We start from the raw sequence: 27,787 nt of genomic DNA, 5'->3' as shown, positions 1-27,787 counted from the left end.
TGAGACAGCAGCGCGTGTAGAGGACAATCGCGGTACTGCGGGGTCCAGCAGCTCCCTGAAAGTAAAAGGATCCTGAATCCGGAAGTACGGGGATTTAACATGGCTTCGAAACGACAGGTCGAGAGTTTAACCGAGGAGGTAATTTGTTCCATTTGCCTGGATTTCTTCACCGATCCGGTTATACTGGAGTGTGGACACAACTTCTGCCGCTCCTGTATCACACGGTGTTGGGAAAGGGAGGAGAGAAACTCCTGCCCGGAATGTAGAGAGGAGATTGCGGACCGCACACTCAGGGTCAGTTGGGCCTTAGCAAATCTGTCTGCGAAAGCTCGTAAACTAAAGCTGAATCCGATAGAGAAGGAAAGTAAACTTCACTGTGAGGAACATGAAGAAGAACTGAAGCTGTTTTGTGAGACGGACAAGACACTGATCTGCCTGATCTGTGCGACTGCGCGGGAACACAAGTCTCACAACTTCATGCCGGTTAAAGAAGCCGTTGGAGTTTACAAGGTAAAAGTGACCCGCTTTAGATCGTCTGTTTATATTGTGTCATCTTTTTTGTCTAACACACTTACTTTTCAATTCCCAGGGTCAGGTTAAATCTTCCTTAGACTCTCTCACAAAAAAGAAATCAGACTTCGAGAAAATGGAGCAGAAACAGAAAGAGAAGATGTCCGGAGTTCGGGTAAGGCTTCCTCTGCATAAATTCCAATATTGTTGTGTAGGTTTGTTCCTTTTAATGTAGAATAGCAGAGTATCGCAGCTCCAGTGACTTGGGATCGATCCTGAACACTGGTGCTGTCTGCGTGGAGTTTGCACGTTCTCCCTGTGACCACAATGGGCTAACATTGCCAGGAAACCCTGAATAAATGGTTAATTCCCTGCTGTAATTAACCCCGTGGAGGTGGGTTGTGTGTGAAGCAGGTGGGAGTTAATGGGTCAGTGTGAAAGAATCAGTTTCAGGCAAATGTGATGGAATGTGATCGAAGATCTGAGAACTACTTACTCACTGTCCATTATAGCACTGGTGTCTCAGACAGCAATGAAGGTCCCCCATCTCTGGAAGTGTTCAGGGCTTCATTTATCATGCCGGGAGCTACTTCTTGGTTTTCACTACTGTCAGTCATGCAAGTCCTGGCCGGAGAGACTCAGGAATACCATCACATTCAGAAGGATTCGTCATTGCTGTTTCAGTAACGAGTTCGTTTTACCAGTCAGGATTGTTAGCCCTGAGCTGACTCTCCCAATCAGGAGGACCGATGGACCACTCTAACTCTGGCCTCTACCCTTTGACCTGTTTGGCATGTGTCATCCTACCAAGAGTCAAACCTTAAAGTCCTGACTCCAGTCAACATAGTTCTTCAGGTCATTGAGGCACACAAGCCTCCAAACCCAACCAATGGTTGAGGTCCGCTTGGAGGATCTGAGAAGAAGGATTGAATTTAATGGGCTGCATAGACCCTTCCATGTCATAAGGAAATCCATCAGGGACCAAATAATAAACTAGCCTCTCCTTTCATTTGACAGGAACAGTCACAAAGTGTTCAGTCCCACATCACATCCCATTTTGCTGAACTGCACCACATTTTTATTCAGAGAGAGCAGCGTGTCCTCAGAGATCTCAGGGAAGAAGAGAAGAGGATACTAAATCCAATGGAGAAAAATCTTCAAGTGATTCAAGAAAATCTGAATTCTATTCAGCAGGAAATCTCGAGCTTACAGGAGCGGGTGGATCGGAAAGACAGTGTGATATTTCTCATGGTGAGAGATTTCAGTTTGGTTCCGTAAGTGTGCATAGTCACAAAATGACTTAATTTAAATCAATGTGGTATTTACAAGTACTGTAGTTGTAAACTGATTGTTATTGAAATAGTAAACTGATTTAAACCAGACAGATGTTTTCACTGATCAGGATTCTTGTTGCCCCAATCCAGCCTCCCACAACACCTGTACCTCCCAAGACAGCCTGCAGCTTTCTCCTGAATGAGATACTCTGATCAGAGCACTGAGCTGGTGATCGTTTCTGTGATTCTCATGTATAATATCCCCTGATACTCAGAGTAACACCCAGTTACAGTCACAGACTGTGAGTGTGTCTGGTGCGGTGGGTGAGAGGGTCTCTCTGTCAATCAGTGGGAACTGAGATTGAATTGCAGAATGTGACCCACACATCAGATTTACCATCAATATCGGTTTATATCAGGTTCATTGTTTTAGAGAATTTTGCACTGGCTGTTTCCTTTTTCAGATATCTTCTTCATTGGATTATATTTCATTTTACGCCGTTCGGCCCATTCTCTCCTATCAATCTCCCTGCTGCACAAGCCTCTTCCCACCTACTCACCACACCCTGCAAAAGAGCCCCGAACTCCATGGTCCCTCATGTGTTTATCCAGCTTCCCCATTACATTCAATCTCTGCTGTTCCACTTCAACCACTCCTGTGGCAGTGAGTTCCACGTTCTCTTCACCACATTTCTTGTGAGATTAGTTAACGACCAACTGATGTTCTATCTTTGACTAAGTGTAACACCTGTGCAGCACCAGTCTTATCGTGAGCGACTAGTTGCCACATTCTTTTGAGAAACTAAAATCACACTAGCTGCTAATAGGCCATCAGAATGTTCTAGGTATCGGAAGGAGGCAGTGAATAGAAACCACACACTTCTGGGAATAAGCTTTATTTTTATAAGAAAAAAGCAAAATATTTACCTGAGCGAAAACAATTCAAATTTCCAACACTCTGTTTATAAAACGACAAAAAATTCCTTTTTAGTTAGAATCAGTGAGATTCCTTTATTACTCTAAACTCTCCAACTAACTAGATCTTCTGTTATTCCCTATTTGAAAGTTTACAGACTAAAATTTCCTTTTATTTATCCCTCATCAGTTAGAAAACCAACTATAATTCCTATCCTCAAGTCAAGTGGAGGTCAGTCACCAGTAGAGTGCCTCAGGGATCTGTTCTGGGACCCTTACTCTTCGTGATTTTTATAAATGACCTAGATAAGGAAGTGGAGGGATGGGTTAGTAAGTTTGCTGATGACACAAAGGTTGGGGGTGTTGTGGATAGTGTAAAGGGCTGTCAGAGGTTACAGTGGGACATTGATAGGATGCAAAACTAGGCTGAGAAGTGGCAGATGGAGTTCAACCCAGATAAGTGTGAAGTGGTTCATTTTGGTAGGTCAAATATGATGGCTGAATATAGTATTAATGGTAAGACTCTTGGCAGTGTGGAGGATCAGAGTGATCTCAGGGTCCGAGTCCATAGGACGCTCAAAGCAGCTGCACAGGTTGAGTCTGTGGTTAAGAAGACATACGGTGTATTGGCCTTCATCAATCATTGAATTGAATTTAGGAGCTGAGGGGTAGTGTTGCAGCTATATAGGACCCTGGTCAGACCCCACTTGGAGTTCTGTGCTCAGTTCTGGTTGCCTCACTGCAGGAAGGTTGTGGAAGCCATAGAAAGGCTGCAGAGGAGACTTACAAGGATGTTGCATGGATTGGGGAGCATGCCTTATGAGAATAGGTTGAGTGAACTCGGCCTTTTCTCCTTGGAGCGACGGAGGATGAGAGGTGACCTGATAAAGATGTATAAGATGAGGAGAGGCATTGCTTGTGTGGATAGTCAGAGGCTTTTTCCCAGGGCTGAAATGGCTGCCACAAGAGGACACAGGTTTAAGGTGCTGGGGAGTAGGTACAGAGGAGATGTCAGGGGTACGTTTTTTTCACAGAGAGTGGTGAGTGTGTGGAATGGACTGCCGGCAACGGTGGTGGAGGCGGATACGATAGGGTCTTTTAAGAGACTTTTGGATAGATACATGGAGCTCAGTAAAATAGACAGCTATAGGTAAGCCTAGTAATTTCTCAGGTAGGGACATGTTCGGCATAACGTTGTGGGCCGAAGGGCCTGTATTGCGCTGCAGGTTTTCTATGTCTTCTATGTCTATTATAGTTAACTTCAGTTTCAGTTCCAGGCAGTTTTTCTACTTTAACTTCAAATTCAAAACCTATATATACACAGTTTAAACTCCTTTCACGACAATTCTCCAACATCACAACTTTTAAACAAAGTAAATCTCATTCAGTAACTTATCAAAGTCTTTGCAAAAATAATCAGTTCTTGCAGTTCTCTCTCTTGCGGACAGTACTGGACTGTGCTGGATTGGGTGTTCTGCAATGGTTCGGAAGTGATAAGAGAGCTTAAGGTTAAGGAAATCTTGGGGAACAATATGATCACAATATGATTGAGTTCACTTTGAAATTTGAGAGGGAGAAACTAATTCCAACATGTCAGTATTTCAGTGGAATAAAGAAAATTACAATGTCATGAGAGGGGAACTGGCCAAGGTTGACTGGAAAGTGACACTAGTAGAAAGGACAGCAGAGCAGTAATGGCTGGAGTTTGTGTGAAAAATGAGGGAAGTGCATGACAAATATATTCCAAATAAGAAGAAATTTTTGAATGGAAGAAGGACACGACCCTGGCTGACAATTGAAGTCAGAGCCAAAGTAAAAGCAAAAGAGAGGGCATACAAGGAAGCCGAAGCTAGTGGGAAGATAGAGGATTGGGAAGCTTTTAAAAACTTTCAGGACTTCCGCTAGGGTGGCAATAGGTTAATCGCTTAAAACTGTTGCTCTGTTTTATTTCTTACCTCCGCACTTCTTATCTTTTTTTACACCAAACTGCTAATTTTTTTTTTGTTCTCCTACCTGCCTGCGAATACGCCTGTCCTACAATGGCTTTCAAGCCCTCTAAATCTGGGAAAAAAGAAGTCTCTGCGACTGCCACTGTCTCCAGCTCCTCTACCAACATTATCGTCATTTTGGATCAGCACCGACAAGAGATTATATCTCAATTTCAGTCCGAAAATAAGTCTTCTTTCAGTTTGTTGGAGTCAAAATTGGATCAAAGTAATTCCAAACTGGAGGATTATGCCGTACGTCTCTCTCATGTTGGCTCAGAGACCGAAGATCTAAATGTTGTGTTCAGCAGCTGGAAGCCGTTTGTTCTAATCTGAGTGAGTATAACACCAAGTTATCATATAAGATAACTGATTTCGAAGCTCGGAGCAGAAGGCATATTCTACGAATCCTCGGTCTGCCAGAGGCTATCGAAAGTGGATCTCCTATTGAATTTTTTTCTTCTTTGTGAGATTTTTGGGAAAGGTACTCTTCCGACTTTACCCAAGTTAGACGGAGCTCACTTTGTACATTTCTGGCCAAGCCCAAGTTAGGCTCTTGGCCACACCCAGTTATACTCTGTTTTCATCGAAATCAGGTGAAAAACCTTTTGATTATGGAAGCACGTTGGAGAGGAAAATTGCATTATAAGGGTCATTCCATTCGTATTGTTGAAGATTATGCTCCTCAAGTTTTGAGGCAACACGCCGAGTACAAAGTCATTATGAAAGAATTCTACAATTGTGGATTCAGGCCCTCTCTGCATTATCCTGCCCATCTCCAAATAACTCTTTCTAATGGGGACAAAAAATGGTTCAACTCTGTTACAGAAGCTCAGGAATTTATCCAAAGTCTTTCTGCCATGGCGACTCCTTCAGACTCGATTTGACTATTTAAAATGGCCAATTAGTACTTTTTTTTCTCTCTTTGGTTTTTTTTTCCGTTTTCTTTTTAAATTAAAATTTTAATTACTGAATTTTTTAAATAGTTTTTCGCAGGTATGGTACTCTGGATTATTACTTTGAGTTAGGTCTAATACTCTGATGGTACTGTTTCTTTTTTTTCTTTATGTACAATTTCAATTCGTAGTGCATAAGTTCTCTGGTTATTTTTTATGAGCTGTTAATTAAACAGAGCTTATGAAGATATTCAGAAACTGGAAGTTGGGTTTAGGGGTAGTTTTTTTCTGAAGAGCTTTCTGCTGTTCTTTGGTAGCTTTCTTGCTTTGGGATTAGAGGGAGGGGAGGGTTCCCCAGTGCCAATAATATTTATACAACCCTTAGTTATTCTTTGTTACTCAGGACTTTTTTTTGTCCTGATTTTCTTGTCTTATACTTTTGCCCCAGAGCTGTTATTAGAATGTTTGTCCATATTTATGCCTACTACCCTTTATGCTTTTTTATATGACAATGGTTAGCCCATTGAATCTTATAAGCTGGAATGTTAAGGGATTGAACCATCCTGTAAAAAGAAGGAAGGTGTTTTCACATCCTAAGCAGCTCAAAGCTGACATTGTTTTTTTTTGCAAGAAACACATATTCGTAGTTTTGATAACTCTCGCCTTATGTCTAGCTGGGGGGGGATAGCACTTCCATTCTGCTTTTCCGGCTAAAGCCAGGGGGAGGTTTCAATCCTTATTAATCAGAATGTTCCCTTTGAGCTTCACAACAAAGTTTTGGATACAAATGGTTGTTTTATTGTTGTCTCTGGGAAATTGTTTGATAATATGGTGGTCTTGGCTAACCTCTATGCTCCCAACTCAGATGATGTGGACTTTTTTGATCATTTTTTCTCTTTATTGCCTGAAGTGAGTTTATATTCCCTCATATTGGGTGGTGATTTTAATTGTTGGTTAGATCCAGTATTGGATCGATCCCTCGCTGTTCCTAGACTCCCAGGTAAATCTACTCTATCTATTCACTCTTTCCTTTCCTTTCTAATTATGGTATCTCTGATGTGTGGTGTTTTTTTCCATCCTACTGAGAGAGATTATTCCTTTTTTTCCACATGTCCATCATACTTTTACTAGAATTGATTATTTCCTAATGAATAATCAGCTGATTCCATCTGTTCGCTCTTGCGATATCAGAGTATATTGATTTCTGATCATGTGACCCTGTCAATAAATTTCCCTGGTTTTCTTCAAATGAATGAACATTGGCATTTTAACCCAACCCTGTTGTCGGATAATGATTATGTAAAATTTATGAAGGACCAGATAACTTTTTTTTCAGTACTAACATGTCATCTGAAATCTCATCCCAGGCTGTCTGGGATGTTATGAAAGCATATTTCATATAATAATTTCATATACTGCGAATCTTAAAAGAAAGACATATTTAAAGCGATTAGACTTGATTAGTCAAATTAAAGCAACAGACCAATTATGTGCCCAGACTACAAATCCCGAACTGTACAAGAAGCGAGTAGAACTTCAAACTAAGCTTGACCTCATTTCCACTCAGCCAGCTGAACGCCAACTTCTTGAAAGTAAGAGTCGATTTTATATTCATGGTGATAAGTCCAGTAAGTTTTAGTTAACCAACTAAGACGCTCTAAACCTAAACAACAAATTTCAAAAATTCGAATGGGAAATGGGAACATTACTTTGAATCATTCTGATATTAATGATACATTTAAGAACTATTATCCTCGACTTTATACCTCTGAATCTTTAAATGTTGAACATTTTTAAACAGTTTAAATATTCCTTCGCTCTCCTCCGACTTTAAAGCAAAACTCAATGAGCCATTATCACTAGAGGAAATATCATCTGCCATCTCTGCATTGCAGTCGGGTAAATCTCCTGAACCTGATGGCTTTTCTGTAGAATTTTATAAATCATTTTCTTCACTACTTTCATTTCAATTATTTTTAGTTCTGTCTGATTTGTTTAAACATGGCAAATTGCCAGCATCATTTAACGAGGCATGTATCATTCTTTTAGTGATAAAAGGTAAAGATCCAACAGAGATATAAGCTGATTGTAGACTGATTTTTTTGTTAAATATCGATGTTAAAATTTTGGCTAAAGTTTTGGCTCGTAGATTAGAGAACATTGTACCTTCTATTATTTCTGAAGATCAAACTGGTTTTATTAAAAATCACCTTCCCTTTTTCAATATACGGTGCTTATCTAATATCTTATATTCACCCTCAGTTTGGACTCCTGAATGTGTTATTTCTCTAGATGTGGAGAAAGCGTTTGATTGTGTGGAATGGAATTATCTTTTTGCGGTTTTAGAAAAATTTGATTTTGGACAAAGCTTTATTACATGGATTATTTTGTTATATTTATGTCCTACCGCTTCTGTTTTGACCAACTCTCAGCAATCCCAGTCTTTCAGCCTTAAACATTGCACCTGTCAAAGATGCCCTCTAAGTCCCTTACTTTTTGATTTGGCTATAGAACCACTGGCGATTGTGTTTCGTAGCTGTGCTGAATTGATGGGGATTTGCAGGGGAGGTGTGGAGCATAAAGTTTCCCTTTATGCTGATGATCTTTTACTTTTTATATCAAACCCGACTACCTCCTTACCCCCAATGTTTTCACTCCTTAATAAATTTAGTCAGCTTTCGGGTTATAACCTTAATTTACACAAGAATGAACTCTTTCCAATCAACAGAGAAGCACTAGCATTAATATTCCATGACCTCCCTTTTAAAGTAGTTAACAATCAATTCACTTATCTTGGTATTACAGTAACAAGAAACTTCAAGAATCTTTTTTGAGGAAATTTTACCAATCTTCTAAACTCTACAAAATGGAATCTGACACAGTGGTCACCCTCGTCTATGTGTCTTGTAGGTCAAATTAATGTTATTGAAACATATATCCTTCTTAAATTTTTGTATCTATTTCAGTCTTTACCAATTTTTATTTCTAAAGCTTTTTTTGATGCGTTAGATTCTATTATTTCGTCCTATTTATGGAAGGGTAAACGCTTTAGACTCAATAAAGCTCACCTTCAAAAATCTAAAAAGGAAGGGGGTATGGCCTTGCCTAATTTTGTTTATATTATTGGGCAGCCAATATTCCTTGTCTTAGTTTTTGGTCTTTCTTCCATAATCAGTCTGACTGCCCAAAATGGAGTTGAATTCTAGTAAGGATCTTTCCATTTCTGCACTTCTCGGGTCCAGACTTCCCTGTCATTTGCCCAGACTAATTGTAAATCCTCTTATTAGACATACTGTACTCTGAGAATATGGGCTCAGTTCAGAAAATGTAACGACCTTCATGATTTCTCTCTCTCCAGCCCTATTTTACACAATCATCTTTTCCTACTTTCTATGCGGGATTCAACATTTTATCATTGGTATAGAAAGGGTATTAGGCTTTTTGAAGATCTTTTCATAGGTAATTATTTTGCAACTTTTCAATAACTGTCTGTAAAGCTTAACCTACGTAATACTCATTTCTTTAGATATCTTCAAATTAGACATTTCATTAACCCTTTGATATCAAACTTTCCTGAGAAGCCTGAGAAAAACGTTCTGGACCTGTTTCTTTGTATCAATCCATTGGGTAAATATCTGTTATTTGGGATAAGTTAGTGATCTTGAGGTGTGCCCCCTTTGATAAAATTAGAACTGCCAGGGAGCATGATTTAAATATTTCCTTATCTGATGCGGTTTGGGATTCAATTCTGAAGTCAGTTAACTTAACCTCTTCATGTGCTCGCTACTGCCTTTTGCAGTTTAAGGCTGTACACAGGGTTCATATGTCTAAAACTAAATTATCACAGTTTTACCCTGACACTAGTCCCGTTTGTGATAAGTGTAAAGGGGTTGAGGCTTCTCTTATGCATATGTACTGGGCCTGTCCTTGTCTAGAGAAATTCAGGAGAGAAGTTTTTTCAACTCAGTGTCCTGCAGGCACTGCAGGAGAAGGACGTGATGGACACAGTGGGGTGGTTCCCGGAGCAGACTGTCCAGTTCATCTGGCAAAATGCCTCATCGCCAGATCTAACCAACAGGCACCAAGACCTCGCCTGGCTGGCGGTGAGAGGGGCCCTCCCAGTCAGAGCCCTCCTGTACGCCCGGAACGTCGTCTCCGCACCCCATTGCCCACGGGAGGACTGCAGTGAGGAGGAGTCTGTGACCCACCTCTTTGCACACTGCCAGTTCGCAAAGAGGGTGTGGAGGAGGATGGATGGGCTAGTGTCACGGTTTATCCCCAGCAGCTGCGTAACAGAGGACTCTCTGATCTACGGGCTGTTCCCGGGGACACACACGGAGACCAACGTCCGGTGCTGCTGGCAGATCATCAACTCGGTGAAAGATGCTATTTGGTCGGCCCGTAACTTGATGATCTACCAGCACATGGAGATGTCCGTGGGAGAATGCTGCCGACTGGCACATTCTCGACTGCAGGAGTACGTGCTGAGGGACGCACTGAAACTTGGTGCAGCCACCGCAAGGGCCCGGTGGGGAAGGACCACAGTATAGGTTTCTCCACCCGTGGGAGTGGGAGGGGTCGGAGGGCGGGGAGTATACCCCTCAACAATGAAATGATGTGGTATAAATACGGATATGTACTGTGTATAATGCAAACGTATGTAAAGGATGAAAAGTTATTGAATGGTTTATTGTATATATTTATTTTTGAATAAAGTATATTTTGAAATAAAAAAAAAAAATCCCATATTCTTAATTGCCACTTAGAACCTAACCCTCTGATTGCTCTTTTTGGCACTTTGGGTGAAGTAGACATGCACTCGAGTCAGACTAAACGTCGAACATTTTCTTTTGCCTCTCTCTTGGCGAGATGGTTAGTTCTTCTTAGGTGGAAAGATGCTGCCCCACCCACTCAAACTCAATGGCTTAGTGATATTATGGCCTATTTAGACTTTAAAAAGATTCATTATTCACTTCTTAATTCGGACATAAAGTTTCATAAGGTGTGGGGACAATTTCTTGAATTCTTTCATAACTCCTCCTTCAATTTTTTATGGTTATTTGTTGTGAATTATATTATAGTTTTGGTAGTCGGCATTATACTTTCTTTTATTTTATAAATATTTACAGCTCTGTGGGGTTGAATGCTCCGATTATTTTTTTTCTTTTATACACAGAAATGGTTGGCCTGGGCTTTTTTTTATTGGGAGCTTATAAAACGTAGAACAGTACAGGCCCTTCGTCCCACAATGTTGTGCCGCCCCTTAAACCCTGCCTCCCATATAACCCCCCACCTTAATTTCCTCCATATACCTGTCTAGTAGTTTCTTAAATTTCACTAGTGTATCTGCCTCCACCACTGACTCAGGCAGTGCATTCCACGCACCAACCACTCTCTGAATAAAAACCTTCCTCTAATATCCCCCTTGAACTTCCCACGCCTTACCTTAAAGCCATGTCCTCTTGTATTGAGCAGTGGTGCCCTGGGGATGAGGCGCTGGCTGTCCACTCTATCTATTCCACTTAATATTTTGTTTACCTCTATCATGTCTCCTCTCATTCTCCTTCTCTCCAGAGAGTAAAGCCCTAGCTCCCTTATTCTCTGATCATAATGCATACTCTCTAAACCAGGCAGCATCCTGGTAAATCTCCTCTGTACCCTTTCCAATGCTTCCACATCCTTCCTATAGTGAGGCGACCAGAACCGGACACAGTACACCAACTGTGGCCTAACCAGAGTTTTATAGAGTTGCATCATTACCCCGCGACTCTTAAACTCTATCCCTTGATTTATGAAAGCTAACACCCCATAAGCTGTAATGAGAGACACAGAGATGGCAGAGGAACTGAATGCGTATTTTGTATCAGTCTTCACAGTGGAAGACATCTGCAGTATACTGGACATTCAAGAGTGTCAGGGAAGTGAAGTATGTGCAGTGAAAATTACTACTGAAAAGGTGCTCAGGAAGCTTAATGGTCTGAGGGTGGATAAATCTCCTGGACCTGATGGAATGCACCCTCGGGTTCTGAAGGAAGTAGCTGGAGAGATTGCGGAGGAAATAGCAATCATCGTTCATGAATCAATATATTCTGGCATTGTACCTGATGACTGGAAAATTGCAAATGTAACACCGCTATTTAAGGAGGGTGGGAGGAAGCAGAAAGGATATTATAGATCTGTTAGCCTGACATCAGTGGGTGGGAAATTGTTGGAATCAATTGTTAGGGATGAGATTACAGTGTACCTGGAGACACATGACAAGATAGGCCAAAGCCAGCATGGTTTCCTGAAAGGAAAATCCTGCCTGACTAACCTACTTCAATTATTTGAGGAAATTACAAGCAGCATAGACAAAGGAGATGCAGTAGATGTGTCATGCTTGGATTTTCAAAAGGCCTTTGACAAGGTGCCGCATATGAGGCTGCTTAGCAAGATAAGAGCCCATGGAATTACAAAAGAGTTATTAGTGTGGGTGGAGCATTGGCTGATTGGTAGAAAACAGAGAGTGGGAACAAAGGGATCCTATTCTGGATGGCTGCTGGTTAGCAGTGGAGTTACACAGGGGTTGGTGTTGGGAGCACTGCTTTTTACAATGTATGTCAATGATTTGGACTGTGGGATTAATGGATTTGTGGCTAATTTTGCCGATGATACTAAGATAGGTGGAGGAGCGGGTAGTGTTGAGGAAACAGAGCCTGCAGAGAGACTTAGATAGTTTAGGGGAATGGGCAAAGAAGTGGCAAATGAAATACAATATTGGAAAGTGTATGGTCATGCACTTTCTGGAAGAAATAAATAGGCAGGCTATTATTTAGATGGGGAGAGAATTCAAAATGCAGAGATGCAAAGGGACCTGGGAGTCCTTGTGCAGGGTAACCTCCAGGATGAGTCGGTGGTGAGGAAGGCGAATGCAATGTTGGCCTTCATTTCTAGAGGTATAGAGTATAACAGCAGGGATGTGATGTTGAAGCTCTACAAGGCACTCGTGAGACCACATTTGGAATACTGTGTGCAGTTTTGGGCTCCTTATTTTAGAAAGGATATACTGACATTGGAGCGGGTTCAGAGAAGATTCACGAGAATGATTCCAGGACTGAAAGGGTTACCATATGAGGAACGTCTGGCAGCTCTTGGGTTGTATTCCCTGGAGTTCAGGAGAATGAGGGGGATCTCATAGAAACACTCCAAATGTTAAAAGGCCTGAACAGATTAGATATGGCAAAGTTATTTCCCATGGTACTGGAGTCTAGGACAAGAGGGCATGACTTCAGGATTGAAGGACGTCCATTTAGAACAGAGATGCGGAGATACTTTCGTCAGAGGGCGGTAAATTTGTGGAATTTGTTGCCATGAGCGGCTGAGGAGACCAAGTTATTGGGTGTATTTAAGGCACAAATAGATAGGTTCTTGATTAGCCAAGGCATCAGAGGATATGGGGAGAAGGCAGGGGAGTGGGGATGACTGGAAGAATCGGTTCAGCCCATGATTGAATGGCGGAGCAGACTCGATATGCCAAATGGCCTACGTTTGCTCCTATGACTTATGGTCTTATAGTCTTAAAATCAAATTCGGATTCTTCGAATGAAAATAACTTAATACATCCAAACATATTAAATCCTCTGCGTCATTACACGTTTCGTTCCCGCACTGGTTCTTCATCCTGGGTGGCTCGCCATTTTGTTTCTTGTTTCATTGGAATGAAATAGTTTATCATCCACAGTAAGTCAGTTCACAAACTTGTACAAAAACTTGACCAAATCTCTTGGTATGATTTTGCAGAACTAATTCCAGACTACACGGCAGGGATGTTGGACACTAATCTCTGCCGATATATTCTCGTTAAAACTGCTGCATGTCATAGCTGTAGCTTCAATAAATCTTTTATCGCTTTTGTCTCTCCTCCAGGTGTTTCACCCTGAGGGTTTCAAATTAGAAGGGTAAATATACTGACTACTAATTCCACTTAACAGTTCATGTCTTCAGCTTCTAATCGTTGCTGCTTTTCTCTCCTTGTCCGTCCTGTGTCCAGCCCGCCTCACCCTCGTGTAGCATTTTTTTTCCAAATTCTTCTTTTTTTAAAATTGGTAAACCTCGTTTTCATTCCTCCACAGGTAGAACTTTCTAACATTACAACTTTGGATGCAATTTACCTGGGTCACACTTAGTCTCCACAGAAGCAGAAGCATTTTCTCCACTCCCACCCCATCAAATGCATTCGGAATGCCAAATTCCTATGCCTGATCCTCCCTGACATCATATCCAGATAAGAACGCACAAAATGTCCAGTCTCTCCTGTAAGTTCCATCCTCTGAGTTATGGTATAATTTTCATAAACATTCCTTTTACTTTCTCCAGTGGTTCTGTGTCCCTCTTTCGCCATTTGTGTCAGTGGGAATTTTCAGGAGCTTGTAAAAACTTACCTCAAATTCCTGCTGTCAGGATACTGACTGTCAGTCTCAATCTGTGTTTTATTTATTTCAGGAGGAAGCTCGTCGGAAGAGGAGGTAGGACATGGTCTTCACTGAAACTCTGTATGGATTTGTAAAATAGTTCAAATATCACTGATGCTCAGTTTATAACCAGCTGTATAATATTTACAGGATCAATGATGACACCCAGACATTGTCAGTGACAGATGGTGCCCTACTGGCTGAAAAATTCCATCACCCCTATTTGTTCAACACAGAATTAGGAGAATTGATTGACGGCATTAAACGAGGTAAAGTGAAATTCATTTCTCCTTCTTTATGAGACACAATTAAGTTATAATTAGACACAAAATTTGGCTGCAATAATAGGCTGAAGGGGAAGTGAAGTATATTTCGGCACCAACCCCACCTGCTGGGTGGCATCATTGTCACGTGGTCAGCTGGAGATGTCAGACCCCTGCCCACACCAACACTGGGGCAAAATACAACCAATTAATGGGACTGTGAGGCGAACCACTGCATCGTGATCCCATTCGCACTGGACAAACACACTAAAGCATAAGTTTGAATTCTGAAACAGTAGCTCTGGAGTTAATATTCAGTTAATGGCATTAAAGGAGAGGAAAGCTGGTATCACTGTGGTGACAGGGATTGTCAGAAAAATACACCAGTCCTTCGAGCCACTCACCCTGTCTGACCTGTCCGTGACCGCAGTCTGATTGACTCAACTCTGCCCCCTGCTGGACTCGCGAGTCTCACTGTTGTTATCAAACCACCACATTGACGCATCGTCAGACTGAGCCCGGACACACTGATCAGCATTGACCTCGGTGAACGATGGGAGAAGATCATGTAACCAGCCTGGCAAATCTCCCTCATGTAACCAGCCTGGCAAATCTCCCTCATGTAACCAGCCTGGCAAATCTCCCTCACACACATGCACAAGGATGATTGATAGATTGTAGTCAGAGCCTCAGCATTGCACATTGTTAGTTCCCTCAGTAACGTGGAAGCCATTCTCTTCAGACAGAGTGAACAATTTTACTTGAGCAACTCACACATGTCATACATTGTGAACACACACTGGACATGTGATGACACACTGTAACATAAATACTTCTGTGCACACTCACCTTCAATATGTACACACTGATATTTTCCTCAGTCAACACACACACACATAGAGAAAACCACGATGACATATCCACATGCATCATCAGACTGGGACACATCGTCAGAGACATAGACACAAGTTTACATTTGAGAATGAAATGTTCTGCCTTTATCCAATGTGCTTGTTTTGTGGAACTGAACTGTCCTCTGAACTGGCATCACATCTACAGTTCACAGACAGACTCCAGGGTGAGATTCCTCAGGAGGATAATATGGGAGGGGTTTTGGCAGATGATGAACCCACGGCCCATCTCATCCATCTGGACTAAGATGTCTTGGGGACTGTATAGTTAGCGGGACAGATGGGTGATTCTGTGGGTGTGAGAAAGAAACATGGTTGGTAGTTTGTCTCCCAGGCGCCAGGGTTTGTGATGTTTCTGAGCGCATCCTGAAATGGGAGGATGAGCAGCCCGAGATCATGGTACATATTGTTACCAATGACATAGGTTGAAAAAGGGAGAAATCCTGAGAATACAGGGAGTTAGGAAGGAAGCTGAGAAGCAGGACATCAAGGGTAGTAATCTGTGCCACGCGACAGTGAGGATAGTAACAGAATGAGGTGGCAGATAAATGCGTGGCTGAAGAATTGGAGAAGGGGACAGGGATTCAGATTCTGGATCATTGGGACCTCTTCTGGGGCAGGTGCGACCTGTACAAAAAGGACGGGTTGCACTTGAATCCAAGAGAGACCAATATCCTGGCAGGGCGGTTTGCTAATACTATTGGGGAGGGTTCAAACTAGATTTGTAGGGGGGTGGGAACCAAAGTGGAAAGCAAAGGATGGGGCAGTTGGTGCTCAAGTAGAGACCTTGCAGAGAGTTTGTGAGGAGGAATAGGCAGATGATAGAGCAAATATGAATTCAGCCTGATGGTTTGAGATGTGTCTAAGTTAATGCAAGTAGTATCATAAACAAGGCGGATGAACTTAGAACGTGGATTAATATGTGGAACTCTGATGTCATGGTGATTATAGAGACTTGGATGTCTCAGGAGCAAGAATGGCTGCTGAGTATGCCAGGCTTTCGATGTTTCAAGAAGGACAGGGAGGGAGGCAAAAGAGGTGGAGGCGTGGCAGAGCTAATCATGTGTCACGGCTGCAGAAAAGGAGGAAGTCATGGATTATCTGCTGAGTTTCTGTGGGTAGAAGTTAGAAACAGGAAGGGGCAATAACTCCACTGGGTGTTTTTATAGACCCACTAATAATAACAGGGACATCGAGGAGTAGATAATGAGGCAGATTCTGGAACAGTGCGATAATTAAAGGGTTGTTGTGATTGTGATTTCCGAATATCGACTGGCATCTCCTTACAGCAAGGGGTTTAGATATGGTGGAGTTTGTTAGGTATGTCCAGGAATGTTTCCTGATGCAATATGTAGATAAGCCAACTAGAGGAGAGGCTGTAATTGATCTGGTATTGGGAAATGTACCTGGTCAAGTGTCAGATCTCTTGGTGGGATGCATTTTGGAGGTAGTGATCACAACTCTATCTCCTTTTCCATAGCTTTGGAGTGGGATAGGAGCAGACGATTTGGGAAAACATTTAATTGGGGTCGGGGGAAATATGATGCTGTTAGGCAGGAACTTGGGAGCAGATGTGCTCAGGGAAATGCACGGCAGAAATGTGGCAAATGTTCAGGGAACATTTACATGGTGTTCTACATAGGTATCTTCCATTGAGGGAGGGTAAAAGAACCATGGTGTACAAAGGATGTGGAAACCAGTTACGAGGGGTGATTGTTAGGTTTGTGGCCTAAGGTAGAAGGAGTCAATTTTAGAAAACCTAGCACATTTATTTTTCACCACAGTCCCCTCCAACATTTACACACTTAGCCCAGCGGTCGTGGAGAATATGGATCTTGGACCTCCAGAAAGTGTCCACATCAGGGGTGATTGATAAGTTTGTGGCCTAAGGTAGAAGGAGATGAGTTATACAGCTCTCATTACATGCACATGCAGTTCAACTCTGAGTGATTATGCAGAAAGTTTGAAGTTAATAATTCATCTCTGTCTACCTTAGGCCACAAACTTATCAATCACCCCTCGTAAGAAGAAAAGGAAAGGTTCAAGAAACTAAGTACTGACAGAGGTCTAGAAAATTACAAGTTTGCCAGGAAGAAGGTTAAGAATGAAATCAGGAGAGCTAGAAGGGGCTTAGAAGACCTTGGCGAGCTGGATTAAGGAAAAACCCAATGCATTCTGCAGGTATGTGAAGAGTGAGAGGATGAGACATGTGAAAATAGGAACAATCGCGTGCAGTGGTGGAAACATGTGAATTGAGTTGGAGGAAGTCGTGGAGGTACTTAATGAATGAGTTGCTTTAGCATTCACCAGGGTAAAGGAACTTGGCAATTGTGGCGATTACTTACAGTGGACTGAAACGCTTGAGCATACAGCCATTAAGAAAGAGGATGTGCTGGAGCTTTTGAAAAGCATTAAGTTAGATAGGTCGCTGGGACTGGACGAGATATACCCCAGACTACTGTGAGAAGTGAGTGAGGAGATTTCTGAGCCTTTGGTGATGATCTTTGCATCATCAATAGGGAAAGGAGAAGTACTGGAGGATTGGAGGGTTGCAAATGTTGTTCCCTTGTTCAAGAAAGAGAGTAGAGATAACCCTGGAAATTATAGGCCAGAGGGTCTTACTTCAGTGGTGGGCAAGTTGTTGGAGAAGATCCTGAGAAGCAGGATTTATGAGCATTTGGAGAGACATAATCTGATATCAGCATGGTGTCATCAAGGGCAGGTCGTGCCTTCCGAGCCTGACTGAATTTTTTAAGGATGTAACAAAACATGTTGATGAAGGTAGAGCAGTGGATGTAGTGTATATAGATTTCAGTAAGGCATTTGATAAGGTTCCCCATGCAAGGTTCATTCAAAAAGTAAGGAGGCATGAAATCCAAGGAGACCCCGTGCTTTGCAGATCCAGAATTGGCTTCCCCACAGAAGGGAAAGGGAGGTTGTAGATAGTTCATATCTGCATGGAGGTCGGTGACCACTGTGCCTTATGAAAGTAGTTTGAGTAAACTTGGCCCTTTCTCCTCGGAGCAACAGGGGATCAGAAATGAACTGATAGAGGTGTATAAGATGTATAAGAGGCATTGATCGTAAGGATAGCCAGAGGCTTTTCCCCAGGACTGAAATGGCTAACATAAGGGGTATATTTTAAGGTGCTTGGAAGTAGGTGCAGAGGGGATGTCAGGGGTTATTTTTTCACACAGAGAGTGGTGAGTGCACAGAATATACCGCTGGTGACAGTGGTGGAGGTGGATACAATAGGGTTTTTTAAGACAGCAGTCCTCACCCACCGGGCTGCGGACCAGTACTGGGCCGCAGAGCATGTGCTACCGGGCCACGAGGAAACGATATGATTTGGTAATATGAAACGATATGAGTCAGCTGCACCTCTCCTCATTCCCTGTCACGCACTGTTGAACTTGAACGTAGGGTTGCCAACTGTCCCGTATTTGCCGGGACATCCCGTATATTGGGCTAAATTGGTTTGTCCCATACGGACCACCCTTGTCCCGTATTTCCCCCGCTAAGGTAGAGCATTCCTATGAAACCTTTTGTGCTGAAATGGCGTGAAGCAAAGAAGCAATTACCATTAATTATATGGGAAAAATTTTTGAGTGTTCCCAGAGCCAAAAAAAACCTACCAAATCATACCAAATAACACTAACATATAGTAAAAGCAGGAATGATATGATAAATACACAGCCTATATATAGCAGAAATAATGTAAGTATCGTATAGTCGGGAAGATGAAGGCAAAACCGATTTGTGGGGGAAAAAATCGGCACGTACGTGCATGTGCTCATCACGTATGCGCATGCGCACACAGGTGCTCGCTCAAGGCTTCATGGTCATGGTCGTCTTTCCTGGGGTAAAGTGTCCCGGGATTTGACTGCTACTTTTGTCCCTTATTTGGGAGTGAGAAAGTTGGCAACTCTAACTGTAAAAGGCATGTTGAGGTGAGTTTAACCCTACCTAAACACCACCCTCCCCCCAACCCCGGTCGGCCGGTCCGCAAGAATATTGTCAATATTAAACCGGTCCGCGGTGCAAAAAAGGTTGGGGACCCCTGTTTTAAGAGATTCTTAGATAGGTAAGTGGAGCTTAGATAAATAGAGGGCTATGCACTAGGGAAATTCTAGGCAGTTTCTAGAGTAGGCACAACATTGTGGGCCGAAAGGCCTGTAATGTGCTGAAGACTTGTATGTTCCTGAGAGAGTCCCATTTAGATTAGATTAGACTTTATTGTCATTGTGCCAAGTAGAGATACAAAGCCAATGAAATGCATTTAGCATCTGACCAGAAATGCAAAGAATAATGTTAATTACAAAATAACTGTGAATAAATAAAGTGCTACAGCACACAAATATAAAAGTACTGAGACAGTACAATACGGGTGCAATACTGCTTAGCGCTGTGATGAGAGGTTCAGCAGTGTCACAGCCTCAGGGAAAAAGCTCTTCCTGTGCCTGCTGGAGGAGAGTAAAAAGTCCATGGTTAGGGTGAGATGCATCCCTGATAATGCTTTTCCACCTGCCCAGGCAGCGTTTATGGTAGATGTTCTCAATGGTGGGCAATTGGGTGCCAATAATCCACTGGGCAGTTTTCACCACACGCTGGAGTGCTTTGCGGTCCGATATGGGACAATTGCCATACCACACTGAGATGCAGTTGGTGAGTATGCTCTCAATGGTACAGCGGTAAAAGTCCGTCAGTATCCTGGGACAGAGGTGAGCTTTCTTCATGCTCCGCAGGAAATAAAGGCACTGTTGCGCCTTTTTGATCAGGATGGAGGAGTTCAGGGATTTCCATGTGTTTGTCCCATATCCTTCTAACTATTTCCTATCATTGTACATGTCTAAATTTATTTTAAATTACTTTAATGACACATGTTTCTATGGCTTCCTCTGGCTGCGAGTTCCACATATTCCCACCTCCCTCACAGTGAGAAAGTTGCCCTGTTGAGGCCTTAAAAACATTGCCCTCTCACATTCACTCTATGCCCTCTGGTTTTGGACTCCCCATTCTGGGGAAGAAGACGAGTCGACATCTTACCTCTGCCCCTCATGATACTATATACCTCAATAACGGGTCACCTCTCAACATCCAACGATCCAGGGAAATATCCCCAACTTATCCAGTTTCTCCTTTTGGTTAGCACTGCTGAATTCGGCTGAAAAGCCTCCCTGACTTCCGCTTTAAACGTCTCACTTATTCAGTCACCCCATCCTTATCTGCATCTGGCTTTTCTTCCATTCCTTCCTCACATCCGTTTCCACTGGCTATCTCCCATCTTTTTTTCCATTCTTGATGAAAGGTCTCGGCTTGAGACATCAGTTGTCATCTCCCTCCACGCATGCTGCTCGACCTCCTCCAGAACTGTGAGTGTGCGTTGAATGGGAAAACTCTGCTCTCCATTCCGGAGGAAAAACCCGGAAAATGTTGATTGTGCATTCGCTATAGATGGGGTGAATGTCCGGGAATGGTTTCTGTTGGCTACCCGACTGTGACCTGAGGCCCAGCGGCCCCTCCCCCAGTCCTGGGGCCGCGCTGCATGGGTCTCCCCCGAATCCCTGGGGACTCTCTAATTCTCTGCTTCTCCCCCCAGTCTCTGTCACCCTGGATGTGGAAACGGCGCATCCAGCGCTTGAGGTGTCTGAGGATCGGAAGAGTGTGAGATTCACCGGGACCTGGAGGGATCTCCCTGACACCGGGAAGAGGTTCACAGACTATGAATGCCTCCGCTCCGAGCACTCATCGGCAGGGGATGTGGAATTGGAGGGAGATGTGGAGTTGGAAGGTGACGTGGAGTCGGTAGGGGATGAGGGGTCGGAAATGGATGAGGAGTGGGAAGAGAATGAGGAGTCAGAAGGGGACGTGGAGTCGGAAGGGGGTGTGGAGTGGAAAGAGAATGTGGAGTGGGAAGAGAATGTGGAGTGGGAAGAGAATGTGGAGTGGGAAGGGAATGAGGAATCGGAAGGGGACGTGGAGTCGGAAGGGAATGTGGAGTCAGAAGGGGATGTGGAGTCGGAAGGGGATGTGGAGTTGGAAGAGGATGTGGAGTCGGAAGGGAATGTGGAGTCAGAGGGGGATGTGGAGTCAGAGGGGGATGTGGAGTTGGAAGAGGATGTGGAGTCAGAGGGCGTGGTGGACTTGAAAGGGAATGAGGCATCGCAAGTGGGGGGAATTGTGCTGGGATCGGAGGGATTCGCATTGGGGAGATACTACTGGGAGGTGGAGGTGGTGGGGAATGGTGACTGGAGTCTGGGAGTCGCCGCAGAGTCCGTTGAGAGGAAAAGATGGGTCGGACTGAGACCGGAGACTGGATTCTGGATCATCAGGCGGGATGATCACATGATCAATGTTCTCACCTCCCCTGTGTCCCGTCTCCCTGCCGGTCCCATCCCCGGGAGGGTGGGAGTTTATCTTAGTTACGAGTCTGGGACAGTTTCATTTTACAACGCGGAGACCAAGTCCCATCTCCACACCTTCACTGGGAATAAATTCACAGAGAAACTTTATCCTTTCTTCGCGACTTGGGATGAAAACAAGTGGCTGAGAATCTGCTCCAGTTCCGCTCCGGGTCTGTAAATGGGTCGGGTCTGGGACCAGCATCAGGAGTAAGTCAATGTAAATATAAACGTGTAGAGAGTGAAATAAACACGATGTGAGAATTATCGATCCATTAATTTTAACTTGTTCACTTCATACATCAACGGAAGAGAAACGCTGCGGATTCAACAGCAGCCGCAGGCGGCGGGTCCTGATAACCCCGGGTTCTAAAGTCCACCGGCAGAGTTAACTGGGGCAAGTGGTGGTTGTGCTGAGTGGAAGAGGGAGATCAAGGTGGTTGATGTAGAAGTAGTGTATATGGATTTTAGCAAGGCATTTGATAAGTTACCCCATGCAAGGCTCATTGAGAAAGTAAGGAGGCATGGGATCCAAGGGGACATGCTTTGTGGATCCAGAACTGGCTTGCCCACAGAAGGCTAAGAGTGGTTGTACTCTGCATGGAGGTCGGTGACCAGTGGTGTGCCTCAGGGATATGTTCTAGCCTTCTTTTTGCAATTTTTATAAATGACCTGGATGAGGAAGTGGAGGGATGGGTTAGTAAATTTGCTGATGACACGAAGGTTGTTGGTGTTTTGGATAGTGTGGAGGGCTGTCAGAGGTTACAGAGAGACATCGATAGGATGTAAAACTGGGCTGAGAAGTGGCAGATGGAGTTCAACCCAGATAAGTGTGAAGTGGTTCATTTTGGTAGGTCAAATATGATGGCAGACTGTAGCATTAATGATAAGACTCTTGGCAGTGTGGAGGATCAGAGGGATCTTGGGATCCGAGTCCATAGGACACTCAAAGCTACTGTGCAGGTTGACTGTGGTTAAGAAGGCATACGGTGCACTGGCCTTCATCAATCATGGGATTGAGTTTAAGAGCCGAGAGGTAATATTGCAGCTAGATAGGACCCTGGTCAGACCCCACTTGGAGTACTGTGCTCAGATCTGGTCGCTTCACAAGGAAGGAAGTGGAAACCATAGAAAGGGTGCAGAAGAGATTTACCATGATGTTGCCTGGATTGGGGATCATGGCTTATGAGAATAGGTTGAGGGAACTCGGCCTTTTCTTCTTGGAGCGATAGAGGATGATAGGTGACCTGATGGAGGTGTACAAGGTAATGAGAGGCATTGATCGTGTGGACAGTCAGCGGCTTTTTCCCAGGGCTGAAATGGCTAGCACAAGAGGGCATAGTTGTAAGGTGCTTGGAAGTAGGTACAGAGGAGACGTCAGGGGTATGTTTTTTATGCAGAGAGTACTGAGTGCTTGGAATGGGCTGCCGGCGGCGGCGGTGGATGCGGAAACGATAGGGTCTTTTAAGAGACTCCTGGATAGGTACAGGGAGCTTAGAAAGAAAGAGGGCTATGGGTAAGCCTAGGTAGTTCTAAGGTAAGGACATGTTTGGCACAGCTTTGTGGACCGAAGGGCCTGTATTGTGCTGTAGGTTTTCTATGTTCCTATTTTTCTGAGGTGAATCTTGGTAGCACGTGACATGTCGTGGTGGCAAATCGCAAAGTGTCGGAGACTCCCGGCATGTCCGGTAACATCTGTGGAGGAAAACGGACAGTTGACGTTTCAGCTCGAGCCCTTCATCTGCTCTGAAAGTCATAGAGCAGATGACTAGTGCAGGATGGTGGAGAGAAGGATGGAGAAAGAGCTGGCTGGTGGATCCAGTTGATGGGGTGATATGTAGATGAAGGAGGGGTGGACTGTGGAAATGTGTCAGAAGTTGGGAGGTGAGAGTTGTCACTGACAAAGGGCTGAAGAGTTTGGAATCTGACATAGGGGAAAGTGGAGCCCAGATTAAAGGGGGGGGTAGGTGGGGAAGAGTGGGGGTAATGGGAAAATGGAGAGAGTGGGGGAGGAGGGGAAAGAGATAGGGTGATGGGGGCTGATCGATCAGGAGGAGACCGAAAAATTAAATAGGAGAAGTGATGAGGGGTGGGTGACTACCGGAAATCTGAGAATTCAGTGTCCATGCCGGCATGTTTCAGACTGCCCTGGCGGAACATGAGGAGCACTTCCTCCATTTTTCAAGATAAGTAGAACCGGAAGCTCTACGTTGAATCAGATGCTCAGTTTTGGACACAGTTTATATCTAGGAAATGCAGGAAAAACACGGCAGGTCAGTCAGTATCTGTGGAGACAGAAACACATTTGGATTCCACGTCGATGACCTCTCCCGAAACCTCTCAAACGCTGCCTGTCCAGCTCTGGTTTCCAAGCATTTTCTGTTTTGTTTTAGTTCTTCAAGCATCTGAGTCAAGAAAAAAGTAGAGTGCAGGCTGATTTCCTTTTGAAGGGGCTGAAAAAGAAGGAATCTGATAGGAGAGGAGAGTGGACCATTAGAGAAATCGATGTTCATCAGTTTGGAGGCTACCCAGAGGTGTTTCATCTTTGACCTTAGTGTGTCCTCATGATGATATCAGTGGAGGAGGCCATGGGCTGGCATGTATGTTTGTAGGAATGGGATTGAGAATTGGATTCCAATTTTGAAGTGGTAACCACAGGGAAATCCTGGCTTTCGTGTTGGACAAAGTGAAGGTGCTTGAAGAAGCTTCACCCACAATCTATGCTGGATCTCACCGATGTAGAGGGAGGGTTTGCACGGGAAGCATCAGGTACACTAGCTGACCCTGACAGACTTGCAGGTGAACTGTCGCCTGCCAGTCTCCACCCACTTCAACTCTGCTTCCTATTCCCATTTGGATATGTCCATACATGGCCTCCCCTACTGCCATGATGAGGCTAAACTCAGGCTGGAGGAGCAACACCTCATATACCGTCTAGGTAGTCTCCAGCCCCTTGGTATGAACATACTTCCGGTAATTCCCTCCACCTCCCTTCCTCTATCCCTATTTCACTCTACCCCCTCCCCCAGCTCCCTCATGGTTCCGCCTCCTTCTTCTACCACCCATTGTTTTCAGGGCTATGACGTCAATGCTTCCCCTCCCCCACCCCTTTGTCTTTCAAATTACTGGTCTTTCAACTGACGCTACGAGCATTCTTCAAATCCTTCCCCATCTTTCATTCTTCAGTCCTGACGAAGAGTTCTGGCCCGAAACGTTGACTCATCGTTTCTGACTGATGCTGCCCGACCTGCTGAGTTCATCCAGCTTACTGAAAGTGTTGCTTTGATCTATTACAGCATCTGCAGATTATTTTGTGTTCATGCGAGGAAAATATGCGCTGTGTTTAATATTAAATTCGTTCGATAAACCCTTTTAGAAATGAAATTGAGTGTGTTAGCCACTATATTCCAGTTGTGATTTACACTCCCCCCCCCCCAGCCCTGATACAGAATGGCCAAAAACGATTTGTAGAAAAAAATCAGCACGTATATGCATGCGGATGTCATGCATACGCACACAGGTGCCCGCGCAAGGCTTCATGGTCATGGTAAACAATGTATTTGATGCTACTCTTATATGTTGGCAACCCTACCCCTGCGCCCCCCCCCCCCCACCGGTTGGCTGGTCCACAAGAATATTGTCAATAATAAACCGGTCCGCAGTACAAAAAAGGTTGGGGACCCCTGCTGTACCCTACCATCCATTCCCTGAATCATTGGAGCTTACCTATGGAGAACATCACGCAAATATCCCCTGAACATTTGGCACATTTATGCATCACAATTCTTTGACAACATCTGTTTCCAACTTCCTGCCTGATAGCTTCATATTTCCCCTTACTCCAATTAAACGCTTTCCTAACTTGTCTGTTCCTATCCTTCTCCAGTGCTACAGCAAATGAGATAGAATTGTGATCACTATCTCCAAAATGCTCTCCCACTGAGAGATCTGACACCTGACCATGTTCATTTCCCAATACCAGATCAAGTGCAGCCTCTCCTCTTGTATGCTTATCTGCATATTGTATCAGGAAACCTTCCTGAACACACCTCACAAACTCTTACCCCAGCTAAACCCCTCACTCTAGGGAGATGCCAGTCAATATAAGGGAAATTAAAATCTCCCAATGCGACAACCTTATTATTATTGCATCTGTCCAGAATCTATCTCCCTATCTGCTTCTTGACGTCTCTGTTACTATTGGGTGGTCTATAAAAACATAGTAGAGTTATTGACCCCTTCCTGTTGCTAACTTCCAGCCACAGAAACTCAGTAGACAATCCCACCATGACCTCCTCATTTTCTGCAGCCGTGACACTATCCCTGATCAACAGTGCCACGCCCCCACCTCTTTTGCCTCCCACCCTGTCCTTTCTGAAGCATCTAAAACCTAGCACTCTAGGTAGTCATTCCCGCCCCTGAGCCATCCAAGTCTCTGCAATGGCCACAACATCATAGCTCCAAGTATTGAAACAGGCTCTAAGCTCATCCGCTTTGTTCATGATACTCCTTGCATTAAAATAGACACATCTCAAACCATCAGCCGGAGCATTTTTCAGATGTTGGAATCCAGCAATTGACTGTCATTAAGAAGGCATTCCTCTATCGCGGGATTGAGTTTAAGAGCCGAGAGGTAATGCTACAGCAATATAAGACCCTGATCAGACCCCACTTGGAGTACTGTGCTCAATTCGGGTCGCCTCACTACAGGAAGGATGTGGAAACCATAGAAAGGGTGTAGAGATTTACAAGGATGTTGCCGGGATTGGGGATCATGTCTTATGAAAACAGGTTGAGTGAACTTGGCCTTATCTCCTTGGAGCGACAGAGGATGAGCGATGTCCCTACAAGATAATGAGAGGCATTGATCATGCGGATAGTCAGAGGCTTTTCCCCAGGGCTGAAATAGCTAGCGCGAGAGCACACAGTTTTAAGGTGCTTGGAAGTAGGTACATAGGAGATGGCTGGGGTAAGATTTTTTACGCAGAGAGTGGTGAGTGAGTTCATGGAATGGAATGGTGGATGCGGATATGACAGGGTCTTTTAAGAGACTCCTGGATATATACATGGAGCTTAGAAAAATAGAGGGCTGTGGGTAACCCTAGGTAATTTCTAAGGTAAGGACATGTTTGGCATAGCTTTGTGGGATGAAGGGCCTGTATTGTGCTGGAGGTTTTCTATGTTTCTATCTCCTCCACAATCACCATTAGCACGTTTGCACAACAAGGCTTTGTGCTTAGCACTCTGCTCACTTTATACTGATGACCCTGAGGCTCAGCACAGCTCCAATGACATAGTAAGTTTGCTGACAGCACCACTATTGTTGGCTGAATCAAAGGTATTGACAAATTGGCATATAGGAGGGAGACTGAAAATCTGGCCGAATTGTGCCACCAAAAAACGTCTCACTCAATGTCAGCAAAAGCAAAGTCTGATTATCGACTAAAGGAGGAAGAAACAGAAGGTCCATGAGCCGGTCCTCATCAGAGGTGGAGAGAGTAGTAACTTTAAATTCCTTGGTGTTATCATTTCAAATAATCTATCTCAGGACCAGCACATAAGTGGCATTACAAGGAAGACACAGCTGTGCCTCCACTTTCTTCAAAATTTGAGCAAGTTCGGCCTGTCATCTAAAACTTGGGCGAACTTCTATAGATGCACAGTGGGGAGTATCCTGACTGCCTGCATCACAACCTGGTATAGAACCACTAATGCCCATGGTGAATACAGCTCAGAGCATCGAAGGAAAAACTTTTCCCACCTTTGAGCACATCTTACAACGATCGCTGTCACAAGAAAACTGCATCCATCATCAAGGAACCCCACAATCCAGGCCATTGGGAAGGAGGCACAGGAGCTTAAAGTACCATGCCAACAGTTTCTGGAGTATTTATTAACCTTCAAACATCAGGCTCCTGAATCAGTGTGGATAAGTTCATGTCTCTCAACAATTAAATTGACTCCACAATCACTTTCCAGGATTCTGCAACTCATGTTCTCAGTATCATTTATGAACACATTACTTTATTATTATTAATTTTTTTCTTGTAATCACAGTCAGGCTTGTTATTTTTGATTATTTGTCTGTATGTTGTTTGTTTCTGTGCAGTTTACCATTTGTTCTATTGCGCTTCTTTGTATCTACCATGAATGTCTCCAGGAAAATGAATGTCAGGGTAGTA

General features: G+C 43.8%; 1 protein-coding gene across 1 annotated transcript; it reads left to right on the top strand.

Annotated features, from left to right (window-relative positions):
- Positions 1-69: 69 nt before the first annotated feature.
- On the top strand, positions 70-22,462 carry LOC134346101 (zinc-binding protein A33-like). The gene is made up of 6 exons (XM_063047401.1): positions 70-510; positions 590-685; positions 1,528-1,761; positions 14,062-14,084; positions 14,181-14,299; positions 20,804-22,462. Exons 1-6 carry the CDS (start codon positions 100-102, stop codon positions 21,784-21,786), a joined length of 1,866 nt encoding a protein of 621 aa, XP_062903471.1. The 5' UTR covers positions 70-99; the 3' UTR covers positions 21,787-22,462.
- Positions 22,463-27,787: the final 5,325 nt, after the last annotated feature.

This window comes from Mobula hypostoma, chromosome 5, assembly GCF_963921235.1.
Source record: "Mobula hypostoma chromosome 5, sMobHyp1.1, whole genome shotgun sequence".
Lineage (NCBI taxonomy): Eukaryota > Metazoa > Chordata > Chondrichthyes > Myliobatiformes > Myliobatidae > Mobula > Mobula hypostoma.
The sequence above is the reverse complement of the archived record's forward strand: the minus strand, read 5'-3'. Positions and strand labels throughout refer to the sequence as shown.